Source organism: Seriola lalandi, unplaced genomic scaffold (genome assembly GCF_002814215.2).
Source record: "Seriola lalandi dorsalis isolate HSWRI2012SDOR001 ecotype SW California unplaced genomic scaffold, Sedor1 jcf7180002055006, whole genome shotgun sequence".
NCBI classification, from domain to species: domain Eukaryota; kingdom Metazoa; phylum Chordata; class Actinopteri; order Carangiformes; family Carangidae; genus Seriola; species Seriola lalandi.
The window spans coordinates 1,525,783-1,545,284 of record NW_019525549.1 but is presented as its reverse complement, the minus strand read 5'-3'; the positions used below and the strand labels follow the sequence as shown (position 1 = coordinate 1,545,284).

General features: G+C 42.7%; 2 protein-coding genes across 2 annotated transcripts in view; both read left to right on the top strand.

Annotated features, from left to right (window-relative positions):
* LOC111647602 (dual specificity testis-specific protein kinase 2-like) overlaps positions 1-14,249 on the top strand; it is a 23,055-nt gene extending 8,806 nt beyond the window's left edge. Inside the window, exons 3-11 of the mRNA XM_023397227.2 lie at positions 3,617-3,738; positions 4,498-4,546; positions 6,078-6,224; positions 8,511-8,593; positions 9,049-9,139; positions 9,996-10,079; positions 10,331-10,417; positions 10,546-10,639; positions 11,562-14,249. Of these exons, the coding sequence (XP_023252995.1) occupies positions 3,617-3,738; positions 4,498-4,546; positions 6,078-6,224; positions 8,511-8,593; positions 9,049-9,139; positions 9,996-10,079; positions 10,331-10,417; positions 10,546-10,639; positions 11,562-12,769 (1,965 nt within the window). The 3' untranslated portion in view covers positions 12,770-14,249. The remainder of the gene's footprint in view (positions 1-3,616; positions 3,739-4,497; positions 4,547-6,077; positions 6,225-8,510; positions 8,594-9,048; positions 9,140-9,995; positions 10,080-10,330; positions 10,418-10,545; positions 10,640-11,561) is intronic.
* Positions 14,250-15,033: 784 nt separating this feature from the next.
* The window catches only part of adisspa (adipose secreted signaling protein a), an 18,452-nt gene continuing 13,983 nt past the window's right edge, over positions 15,034-19,502 (top strand). Inside the window, exon 1 of the mRNA XM_023397245.2 lies at positions 15,034-15,429. The gene's annotated coding sequence lies outside the window, so the exon portion shown is untranslated. The remainder of the gene's footprint in view (positions 15,430-19,502) is intronic.

Here is a 19,502-nt window from a genome sequence, read left to right as displayed (position 1 = left end):
GCAGCTGAACACATCAACGCTAGTTGACGTTTACAACACTGAGCTGGTGTCGTTAGCATAAAATTACATTAACGTGGCAGGTGCTGCTGCTGAAGGGCCTTCGCAACCTGTTTCAGTTGAAAAAGAAAAAAAAAAGTTCCGTTTGGAATTATTTTGCGTTATTATTTTGCTTACCTGTACTACCTCAGACAACCTAAAAGTAGTTTTGTCATTGATGTTATTGTTTGTATTGTTCTAATCTTTATTTAACACATTTTTATGCATCTTAATTTTTTGTCATTTTTTCTCGCCATGGTATCGAAAATGGTATCGAGTACCGAGTATTTTCCTGGGTATCGGTATCGAGTTTGAAATTCATTTGTAGATTAAAAGCCCAAAGAAACTTCTCATTAGCTTAAAATGTGACTAGTTAGCACCCCTAAGTAGCTTTCCTAACCTCAGCTCCCCTATGTTCAACATCCTCCTTTCTCTTCTCAACCAACCAGTTTAATAGAGTCATCAGGAAACTGAAATATAATTTAACTATCAAGATGTATGTGTACAGGACAGATTAGAGTTTAGTCTAAGCTTGTACCTGGCGTTCACTTACTGGAGAGTAAGTGAAGATGTAATATCAGAGCAGCTAAACCCAGTAGCTTGCCTTACTCTTGGAGCCACTAATTACTAAACGAGGATCTTAACACTGCACATGCAGGTAGTAATGACAAGAAGCTAATTAACATGACTTCCTAAGAATGTAGCTAACGTTACATAGCAGCCAAAAAAACTGCTGTTAGCATTAGCCTTACCTAGGGAGATGTTTGCTAGGGCTAACCCCTTCACTTCTCCAGCAGTTGGGGAAACAACATATAACTTTTCTTGGTCTTGAGAAGGTGCAGCTTTTATTAACTGACACACTGCAGGCTTTACTGTACATTTATTGCCTTAGTGACAACTTACTACTTACCCTTTCCTCTGCTCCGCTCCATTCACCGCTTCACCGTCACTTTTCGGCGGCTTGCTGGTTGCTGGTTATGCACATCCCTGTTCCCTAATGGAGCTATGCTACTCTAACTTTACATTTTACATAGATAGTATAGATAGTCCTTTGAAGAATGAGGAAAGGGTCCGGGAGGATTTGATGCATGAGTCGATTAAAACAATTCCAAGATAACATTGGGTGTCGCTGTGCTCACACAGTGTGCAAGTGAAAATCATTAGTAGCCCGTTGACATTAATGACTTTAGCGGTGGCGTTGTCCAAACTTAAGGTTCTAACAAAATTCTAAATATAAACTATTAAAATTGTTTTGATGTAAATACACTGAACACCAGTAGTGGGCAAAGTGTGTGTGTATATAATTAGCAGCCTCGTACCTATGACCAAATCACAGCCGTGTTGATATTCAGTACATCACTCCCTCTCATGTGATATTTCTTTTATAGCACCATATTAGTTGAATAAGTAACAACAGATTGTGATGTTTTTTATTTCATCATTTATTTTCCTACGCCAACACAAATAGTTCCACAACTGGACTGGACTGTTGCTAAGCAACACATGAACATTATCCTGACCTGCACAGTGCACACTAGCTTGCTACTTTGTCTAGAACGTTACCTCAGGTGTGCGTTGAAGTATCCAGGCTTCTTCCCTTCATCCTGTTTTGATAAACATAACATCATTTAACTCAAATTCAAATATTATTTCTGGAAATATTTTCATTTTTGCTCGTTACAATCTAAAATAGATAATGGCTGTTAATGTAACGCTAATTAACAGTTAATAGAACACCTGTAGTGATCTGTGATAGTGACCTGGAGTTATACATGTAAGTAAAAGTGCCTCTTGTCCAATCAAATTACTTGGTAGGAACTAACAGTTGTATAATTTTATATATATATATATTTTAAGGAGGTGATGCCTCTTTATTGGTACACCTTGCTAGTGCTGGGTTGGACCCCCTTTTGCCTTCAGAACTGCCTTAATTCTTTGTGGCATAGATTCAACAAGGTTCTGGAAACATTCCTCAGGGTTTTTGGTCCATATTGACATGATAGCATCACACAGCTGCTGCAGATTTGTCAGCTGCACATCCATGATGCGAATCTCCCATTCCACCACATCCCAAAGGTGCTCTATTGGATTGAGATCTGGTGACTGTGGAGGCCATTTGAGTACAGTGAACCCATTGTCATGTTTAAGAAATCTGTTTGAGATAATTTGAGCTTTGTGACATGGCACGTTATCCTGCTGAATGTAGCCATCAGAAGATGGGTTCACTGTGGTCCTAAAGGGATGGACATGGTCAGCCGCAATACTCAGGTAGGCCGTGGCGTTTAAACAATGCTCAGTTGGTACTAAGGGGCCCAAAGTGTGCTAAGAAAATATCCCCCACACCATTACACCACCACCACCAGCCTGAACCTTTGATACAAGGCAGGATGGATCCATGCTTTCATGTTGTTTATTCCAAATTCTGACCCGACCATCCGAATGCCGCAGCAGAAATTGAGACTCATCAGACCAGACAATGTTTTTTTCCAATCTTCTATTGTCCAATTTTGGTGAGCCCATGCAAATTGTAGCCTCGGTTTCATGTTCTTAGCCGACAGGAGTGGCACCCAGTGTGGTCTTCTGCTGCTGTAGCCCATCTGTCTATCAGCTCAAACCAATCTGGCCATTCTCCTCTGAACTCTGGCATCAACAAGGCATTTCTGCCCAGAGAACTGCCGCTAACTGGATATTTTCTCTTTTTCAGACCGTTCTCTGTAAACCCTAGAGATGGTTGTGTGTGAAAACATAACAACAAATCATTTTTACGTTTTGTATTTTAAAATGAAAATGAAATAACCACTTGTTTTTTTTTCTATTTACATTATCATATGGAAGTGTTACGGCCTCCAAAAATAAAGCTCAAAAGGTGCAGGAGGCTGCAACAAATGTAAAAAGGACACCAGACAAGAATAACATTTCACCCAAGCTTTATTGAAATATCCCCAAAATATTCAAAGTTTATCAACCTAAACCAAAGGAAACAAAAAGGACTGGAGACCCCGGCCAAAATAAACAAAAGACAGGTAAACGCTGGGCCAACCACGCAATGGGCCGTCGCTCCCAGCGCTAAACTACCTAAACCCAACTTAACCTAAAACAAACGATGAATAACATGACTACCGGTAATCTCCAGCCCGTAATAACATAAACTAAAGTAACAAAACCCCACCGCACCTAACTGTGCGTGGAGGAACGAACCCTGCTTGGAGAGAGAAGAGAGGACAAAAGAACCGTGTGTCTCCTCCTTTGTCTCTGTACGCCGCCCCTCTTATCCCCTCCCTCTGTCCCCGAGTGCTGATTGCACCCAGCTGTGCACGAGGCCGAGGGAACTGGGAGGCAAGAGTAGCAGCGAGAGAGGACAGGACAACAAACAACCAGGGCGCACGCAACACCCCCACCCTAAAATAAGAAAATTATTATTATGAAACTGGAATGACCACAGGACCTGAATAGTCTGAACGTGTTTTGACCTTTGACCTTTGCTGCGTGTAGTCCTGTGTTTATGCAGCTTTTCATCTGGACTGTTGTTCAGATGAAAAGCTGCATCTCACTGTGAACCTTCTCTGTTGTCTCTTTCCAGGTGCAGCATCGAATCACAGGGCAGGTGATGGCACTGAAAATGAACACGCTGGCTAGCAACAAAGCTAACATGCTACGAGAAGTTCAGCTCATGAACAGGCTCTGCCACCCCAATATACTCAGGTCGGTACTTATGTTTATCTGGAAACACTTCCAACATATGTGATGCCTTTATTTTAGCAAGTAGGTTTAGTTATAATGGGTCAGGTTATTTTGTCTTTATGTCAGAGGTGCTATACAAAGACTATTTTCTAAGATGATACCAAAACATCTGTTCTTTATAACCTGTTAATTTGTAGATTTCCAGTCTTATCATCTGCTTATAAGTGGATTATTGTTGTCTCATCACACTGCCTGAGCCGATCTATTCAATATAAAAGTTTGTTCCATTATGCTAAAACATTAGCACGCAGATTTAACAAAATCTGATGAGTTCTGATGGAAACGATCACATCTGTAATGAAGAGTGGCAACACATCTTTTTCATAATATTTAGTCTAGTTCACTAATCGCTTTATCACACAGCAGCTTTAGCTTTGCTAACATTGCTGAGCCTCTCAGTGAAAGCTAGACAAAAAGTGATTGGTGAAGCTAGCTAGCTTGCTAACGTCAATTTATCATACAAACACATTCCATGTTATTATGCACCAAGAATGGATTAGCTCAACATCACTAGCTTATATTGTGTAAGCTAGCAACCTGAAAATTATATTACGCTTTTCTAGACCTAATATAACAAAAGTATTAAATCACTCAGTTCAGGCTAGGATAGTTTCAATAACGGCATGTGGGGAATGTCAGGTGTGATAATGAGATGTGGAAAAACTATTGTTTCTAAAATGTAATATATGATCTACAATTTTTATTTTCTTCACTTCTCAGGTTCCTTGGGGTTTGTGTGCATGAAGGTCAACTCCACGCTCTGACTGAGGTAAAATGTTCTCCATGTTATACTCCATGTTTCCTCAGCTTCTTGAAATATATTAAGTGTTATATCTCTACCTCTGTCACTCTCATTGCTTTGTTTATACATACATTGTTTGTGTGTCTGTCTGTGATAGACAAGTGACAGATAAAATAACTGAAACAGCACATGGCAAAATAGTAAAGTGGCAAAAAAGGTGTCTGAACTTTGTAGAATGACCTGATCTTCATCTAAGTCACAGCCGTATGCAAACACAGTGTGTCTAAGCTGATATCACACAAACAGTTAACCCTTGGGTTTAATAACTGGTTGAACTTCCTCTGGAACCAGCTCCTTCAGTACCTGGTGATCAGAGCCACTCAATTTTCAGGAGGAGGTTGGATCTTATAGAACTACTTCAGTCTGACAGGTTCTCTCTCTGAGCTCAGTCCACAGCAACAGAAAGTGTATTTTCCTTGATGTTTAGGGGGATTGTCTCGCTTCATTAGCAGCTTTTCCTGAGCTTCAGCTGGTGGAGAGACACCCAGCTCCCTCCACCCTGCTCCACCTGTGGGAGGAGGTTTTCTTTTCATGTTGGTCTGCAGAAACCTGTTTACACAACACACAGAGCTGATGTCGAGTCTCATCAGTCCATCAAACAGTTTCCTGTAGTGGTGTGGAGAGTCAAACTTCAGCTCAGGGATGCAGCAGCTTCCTCTGTGGTGTCCAGGGCAACAGGACTCCCTGCTCCATGATGTGTGTGTGGTGGACTCATGAACAGAGATGTGAACCAACCCTAATGATTCCTTTAAGCCTTCAGCTGTGACTCTGAGGGAACACACTGTCTGCATTGCGTGTGCGTGGCAGCTGACATCGCTGAGCTGCTGTGGAGAAGCATGTGTGTGTGTTCACATCGGCTGTGTATCTGCAGTGTCTCTGCTGCTGCAGCTCTGTCTCTCCTCATAGAATTTACATGTTACTGAATGTTGGATTTCTCCTCATTATTAATTCATTTCTGATTTATTTTTGACAGAAAATATCACTAAAATGTCACTGTCTCCACATGCAGCCACTAAAATGGTTAAAAAATATATTCATATTTTTTTATGTCTGTATCATTCTCAGATTCAGCCAGGCCATAGAAACTATAGTGGAAGGAGTCAGTTTTATGTAATGTTGCTGCTATGATGTCACTATGACATCACCAGATCTTTTCTCTGTCTGTTTTTATGGCATGCGTGAAAACTAAGCAAGAGACTGAATCTCAAGATCTCGCCACAAAGCTGCGATGCGTGAGACGCTCTCTCATCAGTCTCTGAGATCTTTGTTGTGCAGCCTGGTTCACATCGGCTGATGTTTCTCTAAATGTCTGTGTCTCTAACCCACAACCTCCAGTCTGGTTTCTGACTGACTCCAGGTCTGATTACTCCAGTTAGCTTCTTTTATGTCATTAGTCGAGAGGTTCACTACTTTTTACAACTACAGTGGGAATGTTTGAATGATGTTTTCAACAACAGCACAATGATTTCTGTGTCTGTGTTTGTGTTTGTGTCTGTAGTATATAAATGGGGGTAACCTGGAGCAGCTTCTGGACAGTGATCTGCACCTGTCGTGGGACGTCAGGATCCGTCTGTCCCTGGACATTGCCCGGGGGCTGCAGTACCTGCACAGCAAGGGCATATTCCACAGAGACCTCACCTCCAAGGTACAGCAGTACAGGAGGACACTGGGACATTTGTATTACTGATACAGCAAGGGCTGTCAAATGTTGATCGTTAACTAAAACTGTTAAAACATTGTCATGAGTTTATGTTGAGGCAACTTCACAGAAGATCCACCAGGTTCTACAGTAAAGTGAAAGGAACAGTTTCCTGTATCTCCGGCTGTTGTGTGGAGATGTGTGAAAAGAAAGAGGTGGCACAAAGTAAATGAATGACATTTCCCTCGATACTGAAAGATCTAGGGACAATCAGGCAATCATATGCTGTATATACAGTACCAGTGCTGTTATTAGGGACTTTAAGCAGCAACGGTCGAGGGGACGGCTACGGCGTGATGTGATGATGTAGATTCTATGTTGACACTTCCTTTTCCAGTTTATTCATAGACATTTTAGTACAAACTGTTGTTAACCTCTCCAGCTCACAACCTCACTGTGCTGTGTATTGATGAAAAAGTAACAAAGAAGTAACAAACTCCTTATCTGATATTAAATTGTCTGTAATGCAAATATTAAGAGCTCTCAGACAGAGACAGACAGATTATAGCAATGTTCAGAGCGACCTCTGTTTCCTGAAGTAGTAAAGTAGTCATTGTCAGAGTTAAATGTTGCTTAGCGATCTTTGATTTCCATTACTATGGCAATGCATTGGAATGTATATGGGCGCTGTAGCCGTCACTTCAACTGTTGCTGCTTAAAGTCCCTAGTGTCAAACCTCAGCAACTGCATGGGCCAGATGTATAAATAATGCAGATGCCATTTCTCAAAAGACGAGTGTGTGCACCTCACATGGACCTCAGTCTAGGTGTACACACAGTGTTCTGGATCCAGCTGCAGATTATATGGAAGGTGAGAGATGTAACGTACCACCTGTTTGTGTTATTATTTTTGAAATCTACACAGAAGCACATTATAAGTTTAATTTTAAATATCTGCTTATGAGAGATGAACTGTACGTCTACATTTGTGACATTATTTCCATGTTAATGAATTTTATCTCAGCTGTGAAACACTTTGTGACATCTGTCACTATACATGAATCATTGATCATCCTCCTGATGTTTGATAATGATCAATGAGACATCATCGTCAATGATGGTTTACAGATAAAAGTTAAACCAGATTCAACACTGACCTAAGTCATCCAGTCAGGCCCGGCAGTGGCCAATCAAATCCATGCATACAGGTGTTCCTGGTGGACTACCGTTATAAACTGCTGTAAACGGCTGTGCAGTATCTGAGAGGATTGTTCAGAGCCATGCATCAGTTTCTCCACCTGGACTTCCTGCAGTCTATTTCATGTCTCAGCAGTACCTGAAGTCCACCAACACAGCCCATTACATTGTTATGCCCCCGGCCCAGTGACAGTCAGGGCCGCAGACAGGTTGTTCGTCCGTGCGTCCGTCACATCCTCGTGGACAGAAGGTAACAGTAACACCTTGAGGAAACTCCTTTAAATTTGGCAGAAACATTCACTTGGACTCAAGAATGAACTGATTCAAATTAGGTGGGCAAAGGTTAAGGTCACTGTGACCACGTTTTTGGCCATAACTCACAAATTCATACACTAATTATGACACAATTTAACACAAATGTCTATAAGGACAGGATCATCTCTTTGCAGTTGTATCTCTCCACCAACCAGCAAAGTTGCACGAAATATTGTTACAATCTCCCCTTCCTACAGAACTGAATAATGTCCAGAAGTGTTTTTGCAGAACTTTATGATGTCACAGTGAAGTTGACCTTTGACTCTTTGGATATGTAATGTTACTTCATTTTATCCTTATAGACATTTGAGTTAAACTGTGTCATAATTAGTGAATTCATTTTTGTGAGTTACGGCCAAAAATGAGTTTTGTGAGGTCACAGTGACCTTGACCTTTGACCATCAAAATCTAATCACTTCATCTTTGAGTCCAAGTGAATGTTTTTTGCCAAATTTAAAGAAGTTCCCTCAAGATGTTACTAAGATATCACGTCCACAAGAATGGACGGACAGCCGGAAAACTATATGCCTCCGTCTCTGGCTGTCGCTGGCACAGAGGCATAAAAATGATGAAGTGCTGACATTTTATAACCAAAAGGTCAAAGGTCAACTTCACTGTGACATCATAATAATGATCAGCAATGCAGTATTTTTAGATTTGAGCTATGTCTAATTTTGGCCTAAAAGCTCCATGCAGACATTTCCTCTGCTGCATGTGGAACAGGCAACATGTGGAGAAGACAATATTTTTACTTTTTACTCCTGCCTGTTCCTCTGTGCAGAACTGTCTGGTCCGCTGTGACAATGGCATGTTCACTGCAGTGGTGGGAGACTTCGGCCTGGCAGAGAAGATCCCTGATTACAGGTCAGTATGGTGAAACCCAGAATCCTGATTTCTCCTCCTCTGCTGTTGTCGTCTTCATGAAATAACTGTATTCAGAGAGAAAGTCTGATGTCACTCTGATGTGACCCAGTTAGTAGAGACTGTGTGACAGATGAGTAGATGTTAGTCGTCTTCCAACAGGTGATCAGGTGTAATTCAGATATTAAGAGACAAAGTTGATGTGTCAGAGTCATCTCATTCTGTTTTTGTACCTTATATTTCAATAATTTATTCCAAGAGCAGATTCAAACATTTATAAATATATATTATATATATATATATATATATATATAATATATAATTATAATTAACTAATTATTCTCACTGCTGTTATTTTGTTCCCTGTGCATCTAAAATGATCCGTGTGAACAGAGTGAAACAGTAAAAGCTGCCTCTGCTGGATCTTTGCTTCACACATCATCTCGGTGTCTTTGCAGTGACGGTGTGGAGAAGCAGCCTCTGGCTATCGTGGGCTCCCCTTACTGGATGGCTCCTGAAGTCCTGAGGGGAGAGCTGTACGATGAGAAGGTAAACCTGCTTTACCTTTAATACTGCACTGTGCTGCAGTGTTAAAGCAACACTGTGTGACTAGATTCTGCTGTTACGATTTATAACTCTTGTCTTTTATTCTGTGTCATAAGTCGTAAACAGGGCCAGATTAGAGGATAGTCAGGTCAGTTTGGTTCTTAACTCAGGTTTTGGTAACCCGGGTAGATCACCATGGTAACCTAGGCTGTACAGCAAGCCTTCTTCGGAGCAGGTCAACAGCCAAGCTACTGACCAATCAGATCACTGGATAGACTGAGTCACGGTTCCTACAGGATCCTGACGGGGACAAAAGGAATGCAATATATAAATATTGAATAATATATATAAATATATAAATATTTTAAAAACTGCAAAACTTTCACTGTGTTCACTCTGGTTTTAAGAGACATTTTCTGGGGCGCCCCAGTGGCTCACCTGGTGGAGCGTGTGCCACTTGGGCTCAGTCCTTATCGTGGGTGTGAGTCCAGTCTGGGTTCTTTGCTGCGTGTCATCCCCTCTCTCTCTCCCCAACTTTGCTGTCACTCTCTCACTGTCTCTATCCAATAGAAGGCATAAACTGCCCAAATAATAACTTTAAAAAAAGACAGCGTTTATGAAACTAGATATAATAATTACAATTACAGCTTTTTAAGTGTCTCTTATTCCTGTGGTCACGTCTCTTGGCTCTGGTTAAAAGTCTGGTACAGTCTGGAGACAATCAAAAGATTTCTGGTTGAGACCAGTAAAAATACAAATACCAGCAGCTTTAACCTACAACTGTTGGCACTGGTAGCAGTTCAGTACTGTGTGAATTCCTGCAGGGTCAGAGCTGACAGTCATTCTCTCTTCTGCTCAGGTGGATGTGTTTGCGTTCGGCATCATCCTGTGTGAAATCATCGCCCGGATTGAAGCTGATCCTGACTTCTTACCCAGGACAGAGGTAGGAGTCTGCAGTGGTGTGTGTGTGTGTGTGTGTGTGTGTGTGTGTGTGTGTGTGTGTGTGTGTGTGTGTGTGTGTGTGTGTGGTAATTTGTGCAAGTTGTAATTGTAATGATAATTATGCTGTTTTATACAAGCTTTATCTGCACACTGTTTAGTTTTCAGATTTGTAACAGCAGGACACATGAAGGAGTCAAGGTTTTACACTGAGTCACTGAAACACTGTGTGTGTGTGTGTGTGTGTGTGTGTAGGACTTTGGTCTGGATGTGGATGCATTTGAGAACATGGTTGGGGACTGTCCACCTGCGTTCTTTAGCCTCGCGGTCACCTGCTGTAACGTGAGTACACACATTGTCTCAGCTCAGTCAAAACACAAACTACTAAGGTCTCTAAATGAATGACACTTTTATTAACGAGATACTCAGTCAACACCATCATCATCACATGGTATGTGGATGTTTTTCAGATGAGTGCAGAAAGGCGCCCCAAGTTCGCCGACATTGTCTTCACACTGGAGCGCATGGAGATTGAGGAGGAGAGTGAGAAGCCCATCGCACTCGGTGGGTCAAAGGATGAAATGAACAGCTTTTTAAAAATGTTCTTTTAAAGTACTTGTGATTTTACAGCATGAGTGTCATAAAACATGTCATTAGTTGTTCTTGACTTCAGTATTATCCATATGATCAAATGATGCGCTGACAACATGTTGCAGCAAGTCCGCGTAGTGCGTAGTTTTTTGCAATAGATTTGTATATATTAGTATATTTTTTGTTGATTGATGTTTTTTATTCTACATCAACGTTTCGTCTGACGATGGAGAAAATAATGTAGACAAAGGAAGAACTCCTGGCTTTAAAGTTTACCAGATATGGAGTTAAACATCCTATACCGGCTGAGCTGTAGAAGCTGTACCATGGATGCAGAGCTGGGGCTAAGCTAAAGGCTAGGAGATGGAGGTATATGCCTTTTCTACCTTTGATCCTCATGGGAAATGTCAACTCCCTGGCTAACAAGTGTGATGAACTGGAGGCACTTGTGAAGAACCAGCGAGCATCTATCTATCTATCTATCTATCTATCTATCTATCTATGATGTACGTAAACGCACCATCCCTCTGTGTTGAACTAGAACTTCTGCGTCATAGTAAACAAACTTTTAGAAAAGAAGAAAAGAAAATGTTATAGGGTGAATGTGATGCTGAGGAGCTGATGCACCAGTTAGAGCTGCAGTTTACTGAGACTACTTCCACATTACTACGTATTAAAACGCATCTCTTTTGCTGTGTTTCCACCTGCTGTGCAAACAACTCTGACTTTCAGAATCTCTGGTGGACCCGTTTTATTTTAACAGCACATTGTTTAATTTTAAAATCATGTGAAAACTTTCAACCCTGGTAGCAGCATGTGTCATTTATATTTTCTGTCACTTTCTCACCTCCACCTCTCTCCTCCTCCTCCCTCTTCTCTCCTCCCTCCTCCTCAGAGCCGGTGGCAGTGGACGTCAGCCCCTACCGGCGCCGCAGCTCTCCATGCCACCCCGCTGACCGCAGCCAGCAACGGCAAGGATTGGCGAGGAGCCAGTCAGACATGTTACCCCCGGCGACCCTGACGCCCCCTCTCCTGGGTACCCCTGCAAGGGTCAACCCCTTCTCTCTCAGACAGGACCTGAACGGGGGACGGTGTAAACTCTTAGACACGCCCAGCAAGTCCGTCATCTCCCTGACCTTCACACTCCCAGCGCTTCGCGACCTGTGCGCCTCCCCTCATCTTCTCAGAGGGACGCCGGGGATGCGACCGCCGCAGAGGAGGTGCCAGTCGCTCCCTTGCACCCCAGAGCTCAGCCGGACTGTAGCCTCGCCAAGAGACACGGAGGGGAAGGAGGAGGACAAGGACATCAGAGTGGCAGAGGATGTGGAGGACAGGTGCGAGAAGACAGAGTTGTCAGAGAGGGTGGATGAGAGGCTGCAGGTGGAGGTAACTGAGAGGAGAGAGCTGTTACGGGAGGAGGCGGGACTGGGGGAGGATTCAGGTCTTCCTGTGGAGCTGGAGATGGTCTCTCTGGAGCAGCTGGAAGAGGAGGACGAGGACGAGGAGAGTGTGAGTCTGACAGAACCCATGGACTGCACCAAGTCTCCAGAGCCGGCAGAAGGAATCCTGGACTGCACACCAGGAAGACCCCTGCTCACCTCCTCCTCCTCCTCCTGCTCCTCTGTACGAACCAATGGCTGGCGACTTCCCATCTGCAACGGACCGCGCTCCTCGCCTCCTCTGCCACGGCTGGACAACAACAATGGTTCAGCCCTCGTGATTGGCCAGCAGGTGCAATGGGGTGGGGGAGGGCAGGCTAATGGTTACAATGGAGCCCAGGTCCTGTCCTCCGACCCTGGCGGCCCTGCTGAGCAGGATGAGGTCATTTCCTGTCCGGGCTGCTGTCTGGTAGGTCTGAGTTTCCCCTCAGTGTGCCTCCGTGGTTCAGCTGCCGTGCCTGCCCCCCGCCGAAGGGCTTCGTTACCACGGCAGCGACCCTACCGCAACCTCAACGGTACCATCACCGGTGGCAGCACTTCGTCATCAGCAGTAGCCGCCATGGCAACCAAAGCTCTGCTGTGTCGCAGCACAAATGGTCTGGTAGTGGCCGGGCCCTCGGTGCCATGTGAGCCTGGCCGCTCACTGCCAGAGGCCCAGACTTAGACCTGCTCAGAGGGGGACGAACAGACACGGCCCCTGGCCTCTGAGATGTGAATTTAAAAAACAGGGAACCATGTTAGAGTGCCACCTGGTAGGCTGGAGGAATGAACGCAACAAATCAATGTGACAGTGAAGAAGGAGGAGGCTGGAATGAACTCAGCTGGGCCGGAAGGGGGCCAAAGGTCACGGTCAGGGTCAACTACACATTACTGCTGCTAGAAAAGGTGCTGACCCAAACAGAGCAGCTAGTCCGACCAACAGCGACAAGCTCTTTCTCTGCTGAACCACATCAAACCCAACTCAACCGGCACTCCACTGTGCCGGCCTCAGTCCTGCAGGCTGACATGACTGAGTGAACAAGTAATAGATTACTGTCACTTTATTATAACCTGGCTCTTATTTTTGTAGTTTTGGCCAGTGGCGCGAGCAACATTCAGATGAGTCTGATTTGGAAGAGAAACAGATGGTGGACAGTAGAATAATGTGCATGACTGTCCACTGTAAACATCCATGACAGTTTACAGACCTCTGTCCTCTCTCAACAACGTCACCATCATGGATATAAATGCTGGTCAAAGCTACAAAAATTGGTCCGTTATAACTAATACAGCTAATAAACAGGGATTATCCTTTACTAGTACAGATGTCTTTGGTAACAGGTAATTCACTGTCCCTCGCTTTATGGAGGACGTTTGGTAGAACTGCTGTTGTGCACCGCAGTCCAGGTTCTTGGTGGCAGGAACAGAAAATGACAGAGTGAATGTGGTTTACCTCTGCCAGCACAGTGTGACTGCGGGTGATGTGCACCTGCAGCACAGTTTTTGATTCTATTTAACTGATTAACATTAGCTACAGGGGGAATATTTATAAAAATGAATAAAGATTAACTTACATTTACATTTATTTATTTACATTTTTATAGCAGCTGACTTGTGTGTGTGTGTGTGTGTGTGTGTGTGTGTGTGTGTGTGTGTGTGCGTGCGTGCGTGTGCGCGTGTGTGAGAGAGAGGGAGAGAGAGACTGTTGCTTCGGGGGGACTTAAGGGAAAAACTGTCTTGTAAACTCTTTATTTTTGCACTTGAGTTGGGAGCACTTTGCAGTGAGACACCATGCTTTTACTCGAGGTGGTGCTTTATTTAAATCTGTGCTTCTGGTGTTTTATATGTGCGTCTGGCCCAACAGACGAACCCCCCCAACCCCACCCCCACCCCACATGTATCGTGTGTGTACATATGCATTTTGATGACACTGTTGTAACTCGGCATGTGAAGCAGGTTTGACTATTTATTGTACAGTTCATTCCACACACTGTGTGTGTATGTGCTTTTGAGCGAGAGGTAGAGTGACGGATACTTGACAGGATCACTCTCATCCCTTCATTTCTCACGTTAAAACACAGTAATTGCTTCATTTCCATGTTTTGTTCAATACAGCTAGAAACCTGCCTGCAATAATCTGGTAATAAACAAATATGGTTGTGAAACACTGTTCTGTTTTTCATGAACATTTCCCAGGTAGTTGAAACTATCAGAGCACCAGAAGGGAGATGATGGTTTGGTGGAGGGAACATTTTCTTTTATGGAAAATCAACATCATAAAGTTAATAAAGTTTATATTAGTGATAAGTAATAATTAATGATTAATTAAAGTAAGCAAGAGTTAAGTTCCAATGAAAACATTCCTTGTAGAAATGTTAATTGTACTGTAATTATCAATATTTAAAAGAAATCACAGCAGTTACAGTATTTCTGTATTTTAAAACTATAACAAAAGATGGGGTTTGGTGAAGTAGTGTGGGATCATGGGAGTTGCTGTCTTTCAGCACCATTGTTTTTCATCCACACCATTCAGGTGGACAGACGATCCTGCTCACTAACACTGCTTTAAACACATTAATGAAGAACATTTGAGAGAAAGGAGCGTTTAGTGAAGAGTCTTAGATCTGCCAATATCGAAATAAACAGTCAGCCAATCAGAAGATGGGAGACTTGGAGCCTCTCTTCTGATTGGCTGACTGTTTTCTGAGTGATCCAATAAAAATATATCAGATTTCCGGTAAGCGCTCAGAGAAACCAAATCCTCCAAGGTTGGATAGTAGGTAGATGGGTGGGGCTTGGTGACTGCTTTGTTGTGACATCACAACATCACCAGCTGACGGCTGGTTTTAAGGCTCAGTTTCTGAAGGTTGTGTGCATTTCTCTGTGGACTGAGGCTTTGATACTTTCACAGTATTAATATAGAAGCTAGAGCTGATCTATAATCAAACAACACATGGACATCTACCTTTAGACTGGATGTACCTTTAATTTCAGGAACAGAAATGAGGTCAAACGCTTTTTTGAAATCTACAAAACAAGGAAAGATGATGTTGTTCATTAGTCAGCGTGTGGAGGGTGTAGACGTGATTCTGCAGCCGCCTGCAAGACTTCCTCGGAGAATAAGTCAACGTCAAGGAAATCTCTCTGTCTCTGTCTCTCTCTTTCCGTGGACGCGGACGCCACACGCCCGCGCACACCAGCCTCCTCTCTCCGTGTCCGTGCAGCGCGGGAGCATTTTGCCATCGCGTGTCAAGGACAGGACAGATGCCAGTGTCTCAGAGAGGAACAACAACAACATGTCCCCGCCGGTATGATGGACGGAGGGAGACGCACCTGCACTGAGCGGTACGTGTCTGTTCTTCCTGTCTGCAGGATTCCAACTCACTGGGCGTGTATCTGTGTTTTGACCGGTACAGTTTCCATTCATTTGTCCATACAGGCCTCACTCTGTGTTTCACACCGTTGTGTGATCACGCTTTCATTGCAGTGGCTAAAGATGGTGCGTTCACGAGCTCTACCAGACAGGTGATGTCTGCTCCCCTCACTTCAAGGAGCGACACTCATCTAGGCAGGGGTGTTGTCTTCTTCTCTCAGCTCACTCCTCTATGAGATATCGTCCTGTTTGTGTCTCCTTTCATCACAGTGTCTCCAAAAATCACATATTCAGTTTTCTATCTATCTATCTATCTATCTATCTACATATATATCCTATATGATATAAAACTAAAATGACAAAGCATTAAAAGCATTTAAGTATGCAAATCTTTGACGTTTACGAATCCCTCTGTTATCTATTGAAGCCCAGCATTTGAAGTTGGTTTGGGCCGATATTCATTAATATAGAATATTAATATTCAATATTTCCCCACCATATGCAATATTTTTCACATTAAATTGTTTTCTATGCAGTGAGTGATCGAAATTGGAGTGTCATGGGGGGGGGGCTGTATATTATGATTATGGTATATTATTATTATAGTGAAAAGGAGAGAGGCTATGGTATTTTCAATAATAATAAAGACAACAACAACAATGATGTTCCTACGAAGTGAGTGAGTGTGGATGAGAGGGTCCTGGTAACGTTGTCATTATGGTGGTAAGTGTTGTGGGTGTACGGTAGTGCTGTTGATAAATGGTCCAGAGCCTTTGAAACGAATGTGTGTGGAATGAGATTTGTTGATGTGGTAGATGATGCCACGGGGAGGAGGACAGGTTGTAGGGCTGCTCGGTTATGGCAAAAGTCATAATATAATAAGAAAATAGTAAAGATTGAATTTAAGAAGAAAAAGAACAATGAGCTGGATAATTGGCAGTTTCATCATTAACCCATGTTTGTGTGTGTGTGTGTGTGTGTGTGTGTCTGTGTGTGTGTGTGTGTGTGTGTGTCCCACGGTGCTCTGACAGGGTCAGAGAGAGAGATGCAGATAAACTTCTGCGTAGGGAAAAGCGAAAATGTCCATTAGACGAATGTGTTCATCAGAAACGGAGGTAGTGAATGTGAAAGTGAACTTTCATGTTGCAACAACAAATAAGAAATCTATTTTCCTAATTCCTTCAGTACCGAGAGCGGAACGGATAATGTTGGATGGTTTTTGTAGGGAGGCTGAAATTTGTTGTGAAACCGAACCGCCCACAATAATCGATTTCTCTCGTTTATCTTGTTTTTATAATCGTTGAGGCCAAAATCGTAATCGAGCATAAAATTCGATTAATTGCACAGCCCTAACAGGTTGTCTCTGTTTTTTCAGTATAGAAGTTTTGTCTTTGTTAAGGTGACCAATCTGGGTTGTGTGTAGTTCAGTGGCAGTTCAACAGATGGGAGATTTTGAGACTGAGAGTGTGGTCTCTGTCCAAAGAGGTGGAATTACTGCCTGTTTTTATTAGAGGTCTGTACATTTTGGAGAATGTTTTTTGAGTTTAAATTCTGAAATGTGCCGTGGTTTGAACATCAGCTGAAATATAACATTTACTTAAAATATTTTGAACTCAACAGCCAATCAAACTGCACCTCTCCTTCCCTTCCGTGCTTGTTATGTGTTGATTGGCTGGAGCAGTCTATGGTTTGGTCTCTTTTTTCCATTCACAGATCCAGGACCATGGATGAACTGAATTTAATAATATAATTGTATTATTGTATTTTATGTTTAAGGTATAAGCGATGCTGCTGATTTGTCACAGACTGAGGATCAATGTACAGTGAGCACAGCAGTGAAATGAGGGTCAGACTGTGCACAACGGAAAATATTCATAATCATTATATAATTCAATAGTATCAAACATTGGCCCAGGCTTAATATGCTTCACACACATTTTCTGTCCACTTACCACAGTTCCAAGATTTCACCAGTTCAGTATCAGACTCAATGTGAAATATTGACCAGATAACCTCAACTAAAACCAAAAGCTGTATCTGTTCCAAAGATCGCCTCCTCCTGGCTGCATCCTAACATCTGTCCAGGAAGTCTGTCTCCCATGTGTGCATCGTGAATTGAGGAGAAGGACGCACATTTCTCTCCTTGTAGGTGTTCAGGTACTTTGTCTGAAGCACACTGAAGCGTCTGAAGCCTTTATCGTCTCCACAGTGCCAGTACTGTGTTTGTGGAGATATATATTGTTTGTTTTTTATATTTACCTTCTTTTTCAGGTGAGTATCACTGAGAGTAAAGCTGTCTTTTTTGTCATCAAATGTTTTTGTTTTCTATTTTAACAAAAAAGGTCATGGACATAATGACGTGCAGCCAGTAAATTGAACATTGGTACATTTCTGTAGCTTCTTATCTGGACCTCTAAAAGAACATTTCTGTAGGGGTACGTGCTCTAGCCACCGAGGCACCTCCAGAATTGCTCCCTTATGAGGTACAGTTGGTGCTATGTGCATTTTGTACCTTTTTATGAGGCAAAAACATTAACAATTAATGACCAAAATTTGTTTTACATGACAATTATTTTACACCTTTAAACAAAATCAACATTTTATATGTAAACTGATCCATTTTCAGTGTTATTTGTTCCAGCACATGAGAAAAAGCAGCTATTCAACATTAAGTTGAAGCATAAGACCGGAGGAGCCATTCACTTATCACTGATTACAACCAAGAGAAATTTCATTTTGGTTTCAGACACAAAACAGGAACAAAGTTCAGTAAAAGTACATTTACAAAACACAAATTCATGACTCGCATACTGTATTACATTCACTTCATTCAGTGTTTTATCACTGGCTTTGTGAGCCTGCCGCATGACCCTACAACATTATTAAAACCATTAGAACAATGTAAAGACTAGCTGGGGCACTCCCATGTCATGTGAAGAAATGTGTCTTAACCCTAATTTAGATAGATTGTTTAGATACATTGAGTGATGACCCATCATAATACAAAAATCAGTTCCTAATAAAACATTCACAAACATTAAAGGGGACATATTATGCAAAATGCACTTTTCCATGGTTTTCTATCAGTAATATGTGTCCCCGGCCTGTCTACAAACCCCCAAACATGAGAAAAGTCCATCCTCTCCGTCTTTTGCTTGCTCCACCTTTCAGAAAATGTGTGCTCACACAGGCCAATTTGAGATTTTCCCTTGATGTCGTCATGAAGGGAAATAACACCTCCCCCCAGGTGGGTGACACTCCCCGAGCTAGGTGTGTGTTCCTCTGAATCCGCCTTGCAGCCGCTATCGTTTATTCCCTCGCATCACGGCTCCGGTAAAACTATGTCGAAGGTACGAGCGAAGCACGCTCGTTGCTCAGTTGTTGACTGTACAAACCAACACAGAAGTCTTTTTTACCCCCTACGCCTGAGGATCTGAAGACCCAGTGGATTTGTTTTATTTTATTTTTGATGGACACTTCAGGAGTTGTACCAGGCCATTTGACGTCGGACTGCTTTCTCAACGAGGGCCAGTACAGTGCAGGATTATAAAGCACGGATCAGCACCGACTGTCCGAGACCCAACTTCAAACCTTGGAGCTGTAAGTTTCACCATTTTATGTTGCTTTACTGTATGTACATGAGAGCCTGTTGCGTGTGTTGTTAGCATTGCAGCTAATGTGGCTAACGTTTTGCCTCGTCCACACAGCCAGGTATTGCTGGGTACAGATTGTATGCAATTCTTCTGCCTGGTGTCGCTGTGTGACGTTGATTAGAGCCACCCAGCTAAACTTTATCACACTTGAAAGGCGTTGTAGCTGTCTGTAAAGTCAAGCCGGTAAAATTCAGGCTAAACATAGGCTTTGCAGTGATTAGCATAGGTGTCTGGGCTTGTTTATTAGTGCTGTGAAAGTTAGTATTGAGAGTCATGCCTTATGATGTCCGTTTTAACGTTTATATCATGTTCACAGATACAGTGCCTGTAGGGAATATCTAGATAAGCGCAGAGTTAAGGGGATATGTCCAAGGGGATAGTCTATAATACAC